This window comes from Antrostomus carolinensis, unplaced genomic scaffold (genome assembly GCF_000700745.2).
Source record: "Antrostomus carolinensis isolate BGI_N321 unplaced genomic scaffold, ASM70074v2 scaffold35414, whole genome shotgun sequence".
Taxonomy (NCBI): Eukaryota; Metazoa; Chordata; class Aves; order Caprimulgiformes; family Caprimulgidae; genus Antrostomus; species Antrostomus carolinensis.
This window is the reverse complement of record NW_010312001.1, coordinates 1-15,297: the sequence shown is the minus strand read 5'-3', so window position 1 is coordinate 15,297 and position 15,297 is coordinate 1. Positions and strand designations below refer to the sequence as shown.

The 15,297-nt window shown below is 36.5% G+C and overlaps 1 protein-coding gene across 1 annotated transcript; it reads right to left on the bottom strand.

Annotated features, from left to right (window-relative positions):
• Positions 1–350: 350 nt before the first annotated feature.
• On the bottom strand, positions 351–14,135 carry LOC104517716 (BTB/POZ domain-containing protein KCTD5; the record flags this gene model as incomplete). Its single annotated transcript, XM_029084729.1, has 5 exons — positions 351–395; positions 2,983–3,108; positions 9,502–9,618; positions 12,801–12,896; positions 14,044–14,135. Coding segments are annotated over 5 exons (476 nt in total), but the record flags the coding sequence as incomplete, so codon positions are not given.
• Between the last annotated feature and the right edge of the window lie 1,162 nt (positions 14,136–15,297).

The following is a 15,297-nucleotide window of genomic DNA, read 5'->3' as shown; positions in this document are numbered from 1 at the left end:
GTTTGTATCAGACGCCTCTACATATAAAAAATATTTGACAGAAAAGCTGGTGCATAGAAAATAAAAATGAAAAGCAATTCTCAGCCTACAGTCTACATGAAGAACTTTTCTTCTCAGCAAAGCTTTAAAGGAATCAACCACAATATAGCTCATAACAGCAACAGTAATTATGCTGTGAAAGAAGCAATATCCAGAACAAGAATTCTATCTTTGCTAACCATGCCACAACTATAATCACAAACACACACCACCAGGACTAGCCAAAGGACAGTACTAGTGGGAATGGGATGGGGCATTAAAGCATCTGGGTAAAATCCTAGGGCAGCTAGTGCTCACCATGACATTTACACTTAATCTGAGTCATTCATATCGTAATCCGTTTCTTCATCCTCACTCTGAGTGGCATGCAGCATGCAGCAAGTATAGAGAAAGGAAGGGAAAAGAAGACATTGCAAGTGAGTCAGAGCTCCAACAAGTACAGTCCACTTACACTTGAAGCATCTGAGAACGACATTTATTTATTTTTGTCTGGGACCCCCACTCTTTGTAAGAAAGTATGACAGCAAACAATTTCAAGGAGGAACAATACAGATGTTATTAAAATTTCCTTTTTCAAATGTCCTAAAGTCAGCAGACAGAAGCCAATAGTGCCATGCAACATAACAACAGAGACCATAACTATAGAGAAAATTTAAAAGAAACTGTAAAGCTGATACCTTAAACTCCATGAACTCTTTGCCACAGATGGGAAAGGACAGCACTTGAGAATCTAAACTTTGGATGCAGACATTATGAACAAGCTTTAGTGATTTGTCCCAAGAGTGACAGGTCAATAAAGCGGTATGAAAGAGATGAATGCTTCTGGGAATACAGGTTATCTTTCAGTAGTGCCATGGCTACCAGTAAAAGCCACTGGAACCATTTAAGTCAATGTCCCAAATTGCCATTAATTTCCTTCACTTAGATGTATTTGAAGGTTACACAGAAGTCAACTACTAAGTTACTATGCAAACTGTTTTCCAAAAAAGAAAACACAAGAAAAAAAGTCTCTACGAAGGAATGAAGGTGAAGCTTGATTAGATGGGCTATTAGAAAATGTTTTTTCCTATTCTGAAGTCCAGTACTATTAATTAAAATTGAAATGCTTGTCAATAAAAATTACATACTGTCAGTTTTTTGTTTTCTGTAATCCACCCTTGCTGTAAAAGTAACAGGAAAACCTTCTCATGGCTTCTAAAAGTCAGTCCCAGTACATGAACACATTATTCTGTACATATCATTGGATACCAGAATTTAAACCATATAAACCTCATGAAGATCAACTCAGACACTAATGAACAGATTGCAGACTAGAGGATTAACACTGGCTAAAAGGGAACTATTGAGACAACAGCTCCCAAGGTCCAGTCAAGATCCCAAAACACAGCTGTCTGAAACCTCCCAACCAAGAATTTTGCTTGTTTTCTTCTGTTTTTTTGTTTTGTTTTGTTTTGTTTTTCCAGGCACAACATATACCTACTAAAATATAATTGATCTATTAGATACATAATATATATATAAAAAATATTCTTTAAGTATTCTCATTAATTGCTAGCAGCAGCTCAACTCTTCTAGGACAAAAGGAGTGAATGTTTCTATCTCCAACCAAAATTAACAGTAATTCTTATTCATCACTCTGGTCAAATTATGCTCTGCTCTCTTCTCTGAAACAATGATGAAGCACTTCAATGGTGAAACCTTAAGATTTAGCTTCTCTCAGGGTTACTGAATTTACAGAGTTGTACAGCTCTCTGAACTAGCTTTTGTATTTAGGGTTTAATACATACATGTTTTATTTCAGTTACGTACCTCAGCCCTAAATTATTACCACACACCTCTTTAACTTGTCATCTTTTAAAGTTTTCCTGAAGCATCCTGTCAAAAGCAGACTTCGACTAGGGTTTTGGAAAGAGCAAGTCGTGGCTTACCCAGCTTCACTGTTTACCCTTGACTACATCAATCCCTTACAACTCTTTGGAAGTTTTATCTCAACAGTGACAAAAGAGCATAAATTAATCATTTCACTAAGAATCCAACATAAAGCTTGGAGTATTTTTATAGTGCAATTTACAAAAATGTGTAGCTGCATAACCAAGTTACAAGGCACAGAAAGTAGTGAAGTTTTATCTATTTGAGGCCTCAGTGCCAAGATCCAGATCAGTTATTAGCACTATTTCAAAATTAATTTTCTTTGAAGGTAAGTCTTGAAAAAGCAACCTTTGATGTTTTAACAATTATTTCCCATCTACATATACGAAATTAAAAGCTTTTAAGCCAACTACAGAAGTAACCAGTTTGTCTGCAGTCATCTCAAAGCAACAATGCAATGATAAAAACTGCTCAATATGCATGGAAGAGAAAAATACACTTACATACATAACTGGTCTGCTTTATTACTATTCAGTTGTGAGTTTACATTTTCCCTTGTATAAATTCTGAAAGATAACTGAGTAAAATGCGAAGATATTGTGCCCATTGCAATCTTTTTGTAAAGCTGGTTACAGAACATAAAGAGAAGTAGGTAGAAACCTGAAAATATTAAGCTAACAAATACCTTCATTTTATAACATATTGCACATGACTATGTTTTCAGAGAGAGCATATTACAATCTCAATTCTTGACAGTAAGATTTCTTCAGTTGAACTCAAGCAAGAAAAACAGTTTTCAACTGAACCAGTGGCATAACAAGGAAACATTCAAATGTGTAAGAAACAAAACCAGTACAGAGTACTATATTTAAAGAACCTATTTCGTATAACAAATGCATGCTGACTGCACCATTTACAGTCCCTCATACAATGGACAGGGAAATGTTATTAGTCATGAGTGAGGGGGAAAAAGGCAATTAAATAATGGTGCAGGAACAGAGGCAGGCCTAGCATGACTGAGTGAAGCCCATCCAATTTGATACCATTTCTTTAGTCCAATGTGTAGTAACTTACCTTTGCTTTTTCACTGGGTTCACTGGTTGTGCCATAGGGAGTGTTATGCAACTCCTTTGAAACAACACACAGAAATTCAGCCTGATCTTCATTGCCATAGTTATAGGAAGAACCAATACTGACCAGCTGAAAGATGAGGCGGGGGAGGGAAAGAAAACATCAATTGCATTTCCACATAAAACAAATTCCATAAATTCTCATTATTAGTATAAACACTCCTCCCTCTTCAGACTGTTGGTTGTGCCTGAAGCATGATTCTCCACTTCAACGCAAATATGCTTTGATGTTGACAAGCACGTTGACACTCTCGATGATAAGATAAACATAGCTTTTCATTTTAAACATTTACAGAATTAATGATTTATGGTTATGATTACACTGTGAAAAAAAAAGGTTACAGAGGCAGGCCAGTGAAGAAGTAGCCTGTTCCCCGTTTCTGTTATTTACTGGAAACCTTTCCATATTCCAAAGTTATTTTTTAATAAGTTTGGATGTGGTATTTTAATGTGGCATGATTTAACATGCAAATGGCTGCATGCAGGAAGCACTTTAGCCTGAAGAGATATCTACCATTTTACTTACAGAATAATGGTACTTCTATTAAAACATATTTTGAGTGGACAAAGACTAAAGTTGCATTTGATTGGAAAATAATGGTACTTCTATTAAAACATATTTTGAGTGGACAAAGAGTAAAGTTGCATTTGATTGGAAAACAGCAAGACAAAGCATGGTGGGACACCAAGATTAACACCTGAAATTCATATGTACTGCTACAAGGAAGTTAACTAAGGAAGCGCTACAAGCAGAAGCAATGTATAATGAAATGTGACATATTTAAAAGTTTACTACAAGTGTCAATATTGAATGATAAATTACAATTTACTGAGAAAGAAGGATATATTAACATCAGTACTACCTCATATGCAGCATGTTTATCAAATGGCAGAAATTTCATGTACCTTGTCTTAACTCACACACAGTACACTTACCTAATGCTAAAAGTTTTACATAGCCTACCCTTCCAAGTCAGAATCAATTCAGATATAGCTGGTTCATTTATTTTAAAGGTTTATTTCAAAAGCATGACAAGATAATGTATGGTGTTTTTACTACCAAAACAGATCTGTCCTAAAAATCAACCTGTTGCACAAATACACTGTATTGAAATGTCATTACCAAAACTTATATTAAATCTACCTACCAAATCACCACCACACGCGGTAATGCTGTTCTACTGCTAAATCTCTATTATATCATTAAAGTGCCCTGGTAATGGCCCCATAGAAAAGGCTTGACTTGGTTTTTAGGGCAATAGCACCTGAAACACTGTCTAAAAACAAACTGAGTACTGCCATTAGTCTAGCAGAGCACTAAAGAGAGTAAAAGTCTTGTTAAAGCAGGGAAGATGCAGCCAAGATGAAATCTTGGTCCAGAATTTGTAGGTGAGGGGTAAGGTTATTCCCCCAATAAAAGTGGAAGGTAGACCAAAGATAAAAGCAGCTTCCATACAGCACTGTCAGGAGAAAATAAAGTCTCACTGTACTTTTAAGGAGAGAGACAAGAGAGATGCTCAGACGTTCCAGCACTGTGGTAAGACAGCCAAGCAAGCACCTCCACAGACAGACAGAGCCAACATCTACAAAGAGCAGCAGGCAGTATGTCTGCACAATGAACCAACTCAATGCCAGGCCTAGGTGACATAATACCCTGTAATATCCTGACAGTATTACAGCATACAAGGCTCAGCCCTCAGTGAACAGTACTGGCAATCAAAATTCAGCAGTCCCAAACTACCTGCTTTAACTACACTGTCTAGGTGTGATCAACAGAAACCTGTCCCTCCCTCCTCCACTCCTAATCTCACTTTAGTTCTGCAAAATACATTGTCAGTAATGAACACAGGCTGCTCAAAAATGAATGTGATAAAGACATTTTTCCACAAAAACTATGTAATGAATTTACAAAATCCCAGGTTTTTTAGAAGCACCAATACATCCTCATTGAAATAAAAAGGCACCATTTATCTTATGATGTTAAGATAGATAATCTTTCACAATGGATATTCTGCAGCCTGCACCATAATATACTTGTGTAATATAGAATTACAAACCCCATAAAGTAAGTTGCTGCTTAGTTGCACAAAATGGACTAAGTCCACTGAAAAGCTGAAAAATCAACCCAGACTTACTTCATATATAGAGATGATTTGCTGATTCTCTTCCCTATCAGCAAAAAATATCATGCACAAATTTTCAGAAAAAAAAGCTAAGTTGTCTCTAAGCCTGTTAAAGTGGTATAAAGTTTATCCTATATACTATATAGTAATTACAAACCATGTAATACAAATAGAGTAACTGCTTCAATTATTGAGGTAAAATGTAGGACTATTTCAAACAGTATTTTTAAACCAATTAAAGGCTAGAAAACATTCATAAAGTTGGATACGTGTTTAAACAAAGCAACGCATATTTCACCTTGTTTGAAGAGAAATCTGAAGAATAAAATTCAAGTGTGTGATTTGATTTAGTATACAGTCAACTTTTCGTCTTGCAGAATGGCAAGAACTTGGTATCAGAGAAGCTATAGTAACAGTCACCAGAAAGAAAAATACTTTACTCATTGACACTCAAAAGAAATAAATGACCTCTCCAAAAGTAGATATGATACAAGATCCAAACATCAGCCACATCATCAATCCTGGTTCAACAAGGTTGATTGATAGGTCTTCAGTTGATAGCTACTTACATACCTTACTAAAGCTTCATATTCCAAATAAGCTGACCTTTTGCACATAAGTCTTTTTAGGAGACATGACAGACTGACTACTTATTAACTAGTTGGATAGGACTACTGACGTAGCTGACTGCAACACATCTGGATGACTTTTTGCCATTATTAATCAGCTTGTGCATTTCAAGATAAAGTCGCTTTTGCAACATTAAACACAAATTCTTCGAAACTCCAACACCTGATACTCTTGTAAGCAGTACCATATGCATGCAACTAAGAATGTATTATTTGCATAGTATCAAGACCGTGCTAGAAATTTCATTGTAACTTTTTGAGATGCATCAGCAGCAATGAGGCTGTTGGCAGAAAAAGAAGCAACAGAAAATGATGGCAGATTAGAACTGAACTGTTGGGTTAGAAAGTATGATCAGAAAGAAGGCAATATTTTAGTCCTTGTATTCCAAAAGTCACCCCATTGTTCCCAGTGTTGCTGGAAACACTTCAAAAAGGATGCTGATCCGCCACCCTGTGTCTGTCTGTCTGTCTCTGCCCCTCCCCTTCCAAAAAAAAAAAAAAAAAAAACCAACCAAAAAAAAACCCAAAACCACAACAAATCAGAGGAGTAATCTGAAGCCTGCAAAACATGTTTTACGATGCACAGGGAAAGGATTTCAGATTATCCATCCTACTGTTTCTCAAGACTTTCTGAAAGGACAAACTCGTTTTGGCTCATGGATCTTAAACAGTAGAGAGAGTTTTGATGACCAAGAACTTAAGGAAGGAAAAAAAGAACATTCTGAAACTGAATTTCATAGATTTGTATGATTACATACGTATACAAGCATGTACATATTTTTCCTCATTTTTTTTTTCCTTCCATTACTTCTTTCATTACACTGCTTACTAAAGTAGTGTGATCCTGCTTGAGCGTCCCTGTGAGCCCGAGAAGTGTCATAACTGAGCATAGGAAAATGCCAATGTTACTTATCACAGAAAATTCATTAGTTCATGACCCATTCACCTTTTGCATGGAATAAGGGCGCTGACACTAGTAGGCTGTCAGTTGTAACTAAAAAAGGCAGGAATGGAAATTATTATTATTATTATTATTATTATTACATCAACAGAAATACAGTTATTTGCATTATATTGCTTGATGTGCCAATACAGGTCAGGATTTTCCTGAAAAGACAAAGAAATAATAACATGGAAGTTCCTGTTTCATAAAGCCTGAACTTTTAAGATAACAGATGACAATGAGAAAGGGCAAAGCTTAAAAAAAACCTCAACGGTTTGGCATAAGTACAGGTGGACAGAAACTACCTGATGCCTAACTACAGTCAGGCTTGTTTTCAAAGAGGAAAGATTTAAGAATTATTTCAGGGGCAAGTAACTTTCTGCAGAACTTTTCCTAAGTCTGCAGCTCTGTGAGAGGATAACTGTGTCTTTCAAAAAGGTCTGTTTAAGAAAACAAAATGATAAAAGTGGTATAGCTGAGAGAATAGGTCAAATTATTCCTGCATCAAGTTACTCATTGGCAGCAAAATATATGAATCTCTTCCTGTCTTAAATCAATGACTGTACACCTAAAAATATCCCTATGAACAGGCAAAATTGCTGGTGCATCACTTATTAGGAACCTTATTTTTTGCAGTGAATAAATTTCATGCCTAAGTGAATTGAGACAGATCTCAAAACCAGCCACATCTCAATAACTTGCCCTACAGATTTTCTATACTGGCTTAAGAATATTGATGCAGAATCTATATAGTACATTTACAGGACAAATTATCAATAGTATTACCATCACAGATAACCACTCCAGCTTGCACAAACAGCATCCCTCTTTCTCTGCTTCCCACTGGAGTTACTCATATTTATGAACTCTTCTACTCCATGACTACCAATTTTCTTCTCTTTCTGTGATGGTTTGATCCTCAACACTGAGCGAATTTTGTAACAATTATTCTCAAATTCTAATTTAAATACTGTTATACTTTGAATATTACTGCTTCTATTTCAGACATAGGAAACTCTCTGTACACTAGAAAGCTTGTCTTGGAAAGCTAGTCTTTTTTTAATTATACTTGCTAACGATAGAGTAAAAGAAAGTCCTCCCTCCATTTTTTTTCTACAGAATCAAGTTGTATGAATGGCCTCTGCACCTTTTAGAGTTATAATTCGTTCACTCTACTGCCTTGTCAAAGGATTTGCAAAAGGCTATAAATATACCTACACATCAGCTGATAACTCAGCACTGATGACTGACACCAGTGCCGCAAGCATATTTATTTCAGGTCTTCTTAATGCAATTGTCAGACTTCAAGTCTAGGAGGAAGGAAAATTCATTCCCTTCCAGATTTTTTTTTTTAATACCTGCCTTCATTTCTTCACTGTCTTCCCCCATCTCCCATTTTATTATGCTGAATTTTACTTTGAGCTATCTAGGACATGAAGACACAAATAACATCATGTTGCCTGTACCCTACCCACCCTTAACAGCAGGCCGCACTTCCTACACAAGTTCCAGAAAGTCTGCAAACCCAGTGCATGAATTCCACATTCCAAATGTTACCTATACAACTGCAAGAAACAGCACTTGGTACATTGAAAGCAGATTCTGGAATATAGTTAGGCAACAGTCCAGGTTTAAAATGAAGAACTGCATGGCTAAGTGTCCATGTAAACTGATAGGTAAGGTTCTGCTCATATCAAGTCACTTTACTGTCATGCTATCTTCATGACCTTACACTGATCTTTCAGACTGAATAACCATATATATAGCAAGAAGAGGAACAAGTACTCCAACTACTTTATTGATGAAAAATACTACAGAACACGATGTTCCCAAATCAACTCACATAAGACAATTCAGCAATGTAAAGAACTGGAAACTGCCTCCAGTGTTACTGGTTAGCAAAAAATCCTTCCCAAACTCTTGAACACTGGGAAGTAACATAGCAATTAAAACAGTAGTGATCTGAGGGTGAGGAGAGCAGGAAGGATGAGACAGCCTAAAAAGTCAGTGAGTGAAGCTATGATTGTTCATTTGGGTTTCAAGAAAATTTCCCAAGGGGGACAAAAAAGCCATAACAAAAAACCCACAAAAAATCAAGCCAAAAAACCCCAAGATGTTATTTCAATTTGAGACAAGATTTTAAACTGCTGGTTTTGTTTTCCCCTCACTCCTCCATATTTTATTTCTGAAAAAAAAAAAAAAAAAAAAAAAAAATCTGCTGTTCGTTGTTCCAGTTTGAATATATTTCATCTACCTAAAAAAACAGTCAAGCTCTCAGTTACCAGAAATAAAGATTTTGAACTCAGAACTTAACAGGCTATTACGAGGATGAAATACACTCAAACTGGAATAATGATTAACACACAAATGTCCCTTTCTGAACCCAGTCAGCTCAAAGCTTTATTTACAGGGTTCCTAATGTTTAAATTCCACCACTTTTACTTAACAGGTATGGATCAAAGGGTGTTAACTTTGGAGGAAGTCTTAAGGGAAAGAACTTACCTATTGAGAAGGTAAGAACTCTTCCTAAGAAAAACCTTTAACTAAATAACTAGGGGGGGTTTGTTTGTTTTTTAAAATTATTTTTAGAATATGAACATCCATAATGTATAATGAAATACCATTAATATAAATAAAAGTGAGTCACAAATACACACAAACTACTATGTGCTGTACATCCAGGAATAAAGTGGAATGATTTGAAAGCAGCAGAAATGCAAGAAGGCCAAGCATATCAGTGTGAGGGCAAAAAGAATGGTGTGACACACCTCACTGCAGCATTTCTGGAAGCATCTCTCTTCCACTTTCACTTCCCGTGACACTATCAGCAGATACTCTGACTGCTGGGCCCGGCCACAGCTGTACTGGGAACCTATACTGACAAGCTGAAATAACCAATCAAAGCAAAACACAAGAAGAAACCTTTGTAAAGCTGAAGGACATACCATTATCCAAATCGCATAAATAACAGATGAGTTCAAATGTTCAGGTAATGGTTATTTGCCATGAGAACAGGCTGCTATCAAGCTACAACTTTCATTTCAATATACTTAAAATTCATGGACACAGTTGCAAAGCCCTTTGTAATTTCAAGGGAAGTTAAGAATTACTGATAGTAAGTCATAAAACTCCCCATATCACTGTGGTGTAGCCAGCTACTCTAAAAAACATAAAGATTGGTGCGTTATGAAAGTGAGTATTATTTTACTGTTACACCTGCCAAGGTAATGTGGATGTAAGAATGGAAGGTGTTACGTAAAGCAATATATCAAGCCTGGGCAAAGAGCTTCATCGTGTTCCAGATACTGACAAACAAAATACAGCTAAGGAAACATATGAAGTCAAATAGAGGTAAAAAATTTGAGTGCTCTAAATTGGTTTTAGAGGGGGTAATTTACAGAAGATTCAAGAAAATAATTGGAGTGGAAAAAATTGTCTGTTTCATTCCCATAAAAATCAGTATCAAGAACTCTGTTCACATTTGTCAAGCATCTAATAATTCAAAAGCTTAGAATAACTGCAATTAAATTTCTCAACTTATTATAAAAAATATTTTATCTTAATAATACATGGCAATTCCTAGCCCATTTAAATTAAAGCACAACCTGTCAGTACACTTGAGAAAGATTATATTAGAGCTTTAAATTAAGTGTGAAGAACTAGACAATAACTACCTATTCTGAGGAAAGTGGAAATTACTACTGATCAGAAGGCTCAGGAACAGTAAATTTATTTTTATCTGAAAAATAAATTATTGTTATGCTATTGTTATGTGTTATGTGAACAATTTCAAAGGCAGCAGCTAAATACCATCCTCCTCATATAGTGAACAGATTTAAGACAGCACTATGGTAACAGACTAGGGTTACACTAATCATTGAAATTTACACAACTGACATACCACTGCTGTCTAAAACCTTTGTAAGTAGCAATTTTGTATAGCCCAAAGTTTCTTATTAGGCAGTATTACCAAAATATTGTTTTTTTTCTGATTGCCTGAAGAGGTAATAATTGAAGCTAAAAATCACCGGCAAAATAACCCACTGAGATCACAAAAGTGAGGCAGCAAAACTGTTTGCAGCAGTTTTTGGACTGGGTCTGATACATAATTGCAGTATTCTAGCAGTGCTTTCACTTGTACTCTTTGGAAAAGAGCATCAACACATTCATGTAAGTGCTCCAGAAGTTTAACACCTTCCACTCCTATTTAATCACCACATCCAATTGTATTTTACAGTAAGATTTTGAAATGTTAAGGGGAAATAAATATTTTTGATCAAAACCAACCACTTAAACATGTTATATGGGGTACAGACCACAGGGACTCTGAACCCACAGGAATATTACTCCTCCGAAAAAGCTGATGACTTCTATCCCGCCAATGATAGTATGTAAAAAACACAGTAGGTGCCACCCTAAAGACTGCTTCTGAAGGAAGCATACTGCTGAGCAACACAGGTTTAGAAAAGATTAAAAATTACAGAAATGCTACAGAGTTTTCAAATCTTAACATTAAAACAAAAAATAGGAGATTATACAGAATATTCTAACCATGCTTCAAATGAATGATGTCTGCTAAAAGCAGGTCTGCAATACAAGCAAAGGAGAGAATAGCCTAGTCTGAGGAAATGAGAAGCTGCGTATTATGAGACCATGCAGCTGTTGTGTTTATCTACTTCAAACTGTGTGCCCAAGAGAGAGCAACATGGGGGAGGGAGGAAGTAGGGAGAAAGTTGGGTGAAACAAGGACATATTGTTCAAGAAAACCACTGGAATTTTCCAGTTCTAAAAGAGATTCTAAGTTCTAAAAGAGGTTATAATAGATCTTTCAGCAGTTGCGCTGTCAAAGCAGTATTACTCCCAAATGCAATGTCCCCAAAGAATACAACGCTTTAGGACAGGTAAAAGCCATAGTATAATTTCATCTGTTAGAAAGTAATGAATCTCTATTTGTAATGAAAACTAGTTTCTCATTACAAAGAAGACTGTCAAAAAACCTTTGTCAATGCACTGGTCAAAAACCAGTCATGTGCATTAAGTGAGAGCTTTTTTCAGGGACTTAAACAACATTCAGCTTCTGGCATGCCAAACAGACCTGGTAATACTTGAGCTGGAGAACGGGAGCGTAAGAAGTTCTCTCTCTGCTGGTTTAGTTTATTCCACCATAGCTGTCTCTATGACACCAGCACCTTACACATTTCATAGAATATAAACAAAACATCCTCTTTTACCTTTGTGTGCCATACTTTTAAAAAACATTGTTTTGTTTTGTTATTAGAGTGAGACTGCACAGGGTAAGAGGCTTGTGCTTATTCCAATCTCTCCTACAGTTGGCACCAAACACTGAAAAAGATGCTGGTGGCTGAGCACTTCTGTCTCACTCCAGAGATAACAGATTCATTGCTCCAATGCAGTTTAAATATTCTGGTAGGTTAGGAACATGAAGGAGGAAGAGGCCACGTAGTTAGTTTCTTATTTACAGAGATTAGCAAAGATAACAGAAAGACCTTCTTGCAATTTTACCATGTATTCTTGAATGTACACACAAAGATATTTTCATGTAGTGCAAAGAATTAAAACATTCACATAGCTCACACCTACTCAGCTTCATATCCACACTGATTAAGTTCACCCTCCTATGTGTATTAGTCCTTTATTTGAAGAATCATTGTTTAGGCCTGACAAACATTTATCTCCCAAGCTCACCTCTTTTCCCTAGAGCTCTTTATATCTGACCTATCATTCATAGAAACTTGTATTAGTTAATTTCCATTTATTCACCCTTTAAATGTTTGTGTGTAGACACTACGGAATTAAATTTCAAATATGATGTAGATGTTTTTATAGAAAGTCAGCACAATTTACCTCCTGGAAAGCTACAGTTTCTTTGTTCTCTCACAAATAAGAACACAAATTTCAAATTTTAACTTAATTGCATATCTTTATCTATACAATTTCTGAAAATGACTGCACTTAAAAAGATGCATAGAATTGACTTTATACTCCTCTTTCACATAACTGAATTTGTATAAGACTTTTAAATTATATCCCATATGGGTTTTTTTACCTGCTCAAATTTCCAGCCATCAGACATTGTGGAAACCATTTGAGTGAGTTCCTCTTCCTGGCACTGCAGCACCCTGTACACATGTTTGACTGGCACCTTGAAGAAGAAATATAAGATGCTCAATACAGCATGGAATTCACTATGTTTGTAACTTCTCTAAAGCTGCCCTTACTCTTTAGAAATGGTAAGCAACACCACCTTGAACACCTTGCCTTTTTTTTTTTTTTTTTTTTAAAGAAAGAAATTTCATCTGTTAAGAATCACTTTGCAGAAGACTCAATGCTTCATTAACGTTTCAGGGACTAAAAGTGCTACTTAACAGTTGTAACAAAATAATCTTAAGACAAACCTATTGTTCCATGTAGCTGCAAACCATATCATTCAAAAACAAAGTTAAGGTTCTGCAGAGGCCTAGCTAACTTTAAGGAATGTCAGGCCATATTAAAAAATGTCTTTATTTCCCTGCCAAAGTTTCCCATCCAGAGCAATGAATAACTAGGACCATTTCAGCTGAAACCCTTTAGAAAATGCTATCAGAGCACTCTGCTATCCCACAACCTGGTTTCAAGAGAAATATGGCAACATGAGCTTATAATATCTCCATGAAGACTCAATTATCAGGGAAGGCCAGAATAGCAGAGTTAAAGAATAAACCTGAATAGTTACTTATCAGTTTCTCTATCATATTAATGAGCTGCTATGAGAAGAGGCAGAGTCTTCTCAACTACCAAGCACTCCAAACAAAGAAACTAACTTTGCTACATAAGTGTATGACAGGAGCTAAACAGCACGGCTACATATGCTGCATAAACACACAGTATAAACAGTAGTCATACTGTAGCTAGGCAATCTCATCATATTCAGCATATTTGACTGTGTATGAGAAAAATATATTCTACAAAAGACGTTTTCCAAAATAATTATTTCCAGAAATGTTATTATGACAAATTCTACTACTACTAGACATTTTTTAACAATTCTTTAGAATGTTTGAAAAAGAATGTTCAAAAGTTTTGAACAAGAACTGGAACCATATGCCTGTGCCCCTTGTGAGCAGACTAGCAGGTACTGACAGTTAAGAATATTAATCTTTTGTGTATTAATTGTACCAGCTCAGTCAGTGATGGAGGCAGCCATTTGGTATCTTACTTGGGAAATGAATAGTTAAGGGAAAAAAAAATGGAACCCACCCACTACTTGCCATAGAACAAATAATCAAAAACACATTAGAAAACAACCTCACCTGTGAGATTTTGCTGTCTCTTTCTCTTATTTTGTCCTTTACCAGTTTTATTAGTGATGTAATATTGTAGAATTCAGCTTCTTCCAGTACACCTAGTACGAGAACATTTTTTTGGAAAGAGACTGTAATCAAAGATTCCGGGCCAAAACCACCAACCAGTTCCTAAGTTTATCTTCTCCACAGCTAGAGAAGATGATTTATTTTGCCCTAGGAAAAGTTAATTTACCAACTTAACGATTCCGGCTTCATTCAGGCACATGTAGTTCAAAGTTTAGTTCATTCTGAAAAACTGTCCTAAAAAAACCCCCCCAAAAACTGATGCTATTTCACATACATAACAAGAGGGAGGAAACAAAAAAAAGGAGCACAATTGCCATTCCATAGTAGACTGATGGACCACCATAGCACAGGCCTTGCCTCAGGCTGGATTATGAAAGAGAAATTCAAATAGTCCTACTGAAAAGCTCTGTAGCTGCAAGTGTGCAGAAAAATTTTCTTCCTGTCATTTGGGTTCTTAGACCTTGAAACAAAAGCTTAAAGTTACACACTACAGACTGCTCCCACTCACATGTTCAAGTCTTACCTGTTCTCCACACATACTATGTGTTTAAGAATGCACATGGAAATTATATTTCACATTATTTCCTGCTAATATTGTTAGATTGTATTTATCTTTGATCAATTTCTTTGACCATGGTGCTGTTTACATGGTACCAGGGCTACAGACAAAAGATGGGACACACCTGTCTCAGAAGGGGAAAACGATCCTGGGGCAAGAATTAGAGCGGCTCAGTGGCAGAGATTTAAATTAGATTGGAAGGGGGAAGGGGACATAACTGGGACTGCCAGTAATAAATCTGAGAGTTACATGCCTGAAGAGCACTGCACTGGGATTCCAGCCGCTCCAGCCAACAAGACAGATTCAACTCCACTGGGGGCCCAACTTAAAAGCCTCTATGCCAATGAACGTAGCATGGGGAACAAACAAGAAGAATTGGAAATGTGTGCGTGCCTGCAGGGATACGACCCGATTGGCATCACGGAGACATGGTGGGATGGCTCCCATGACTGGAGTGTTGGAATGGAAGGATACAGGCTCTTCAGGAACAACAGGCAGGGGAGAGGAGGAGGGGGTGTTGCCCTCTATGTCAACAACCAGCTGGAGTGTATGGAGCTCCACCTGGAGACAGATGAGAAGCTAACTGAGAGTGTACGGGTCACGATTTAAAGGGAAGGCAGGGAAAGGGGATGTTA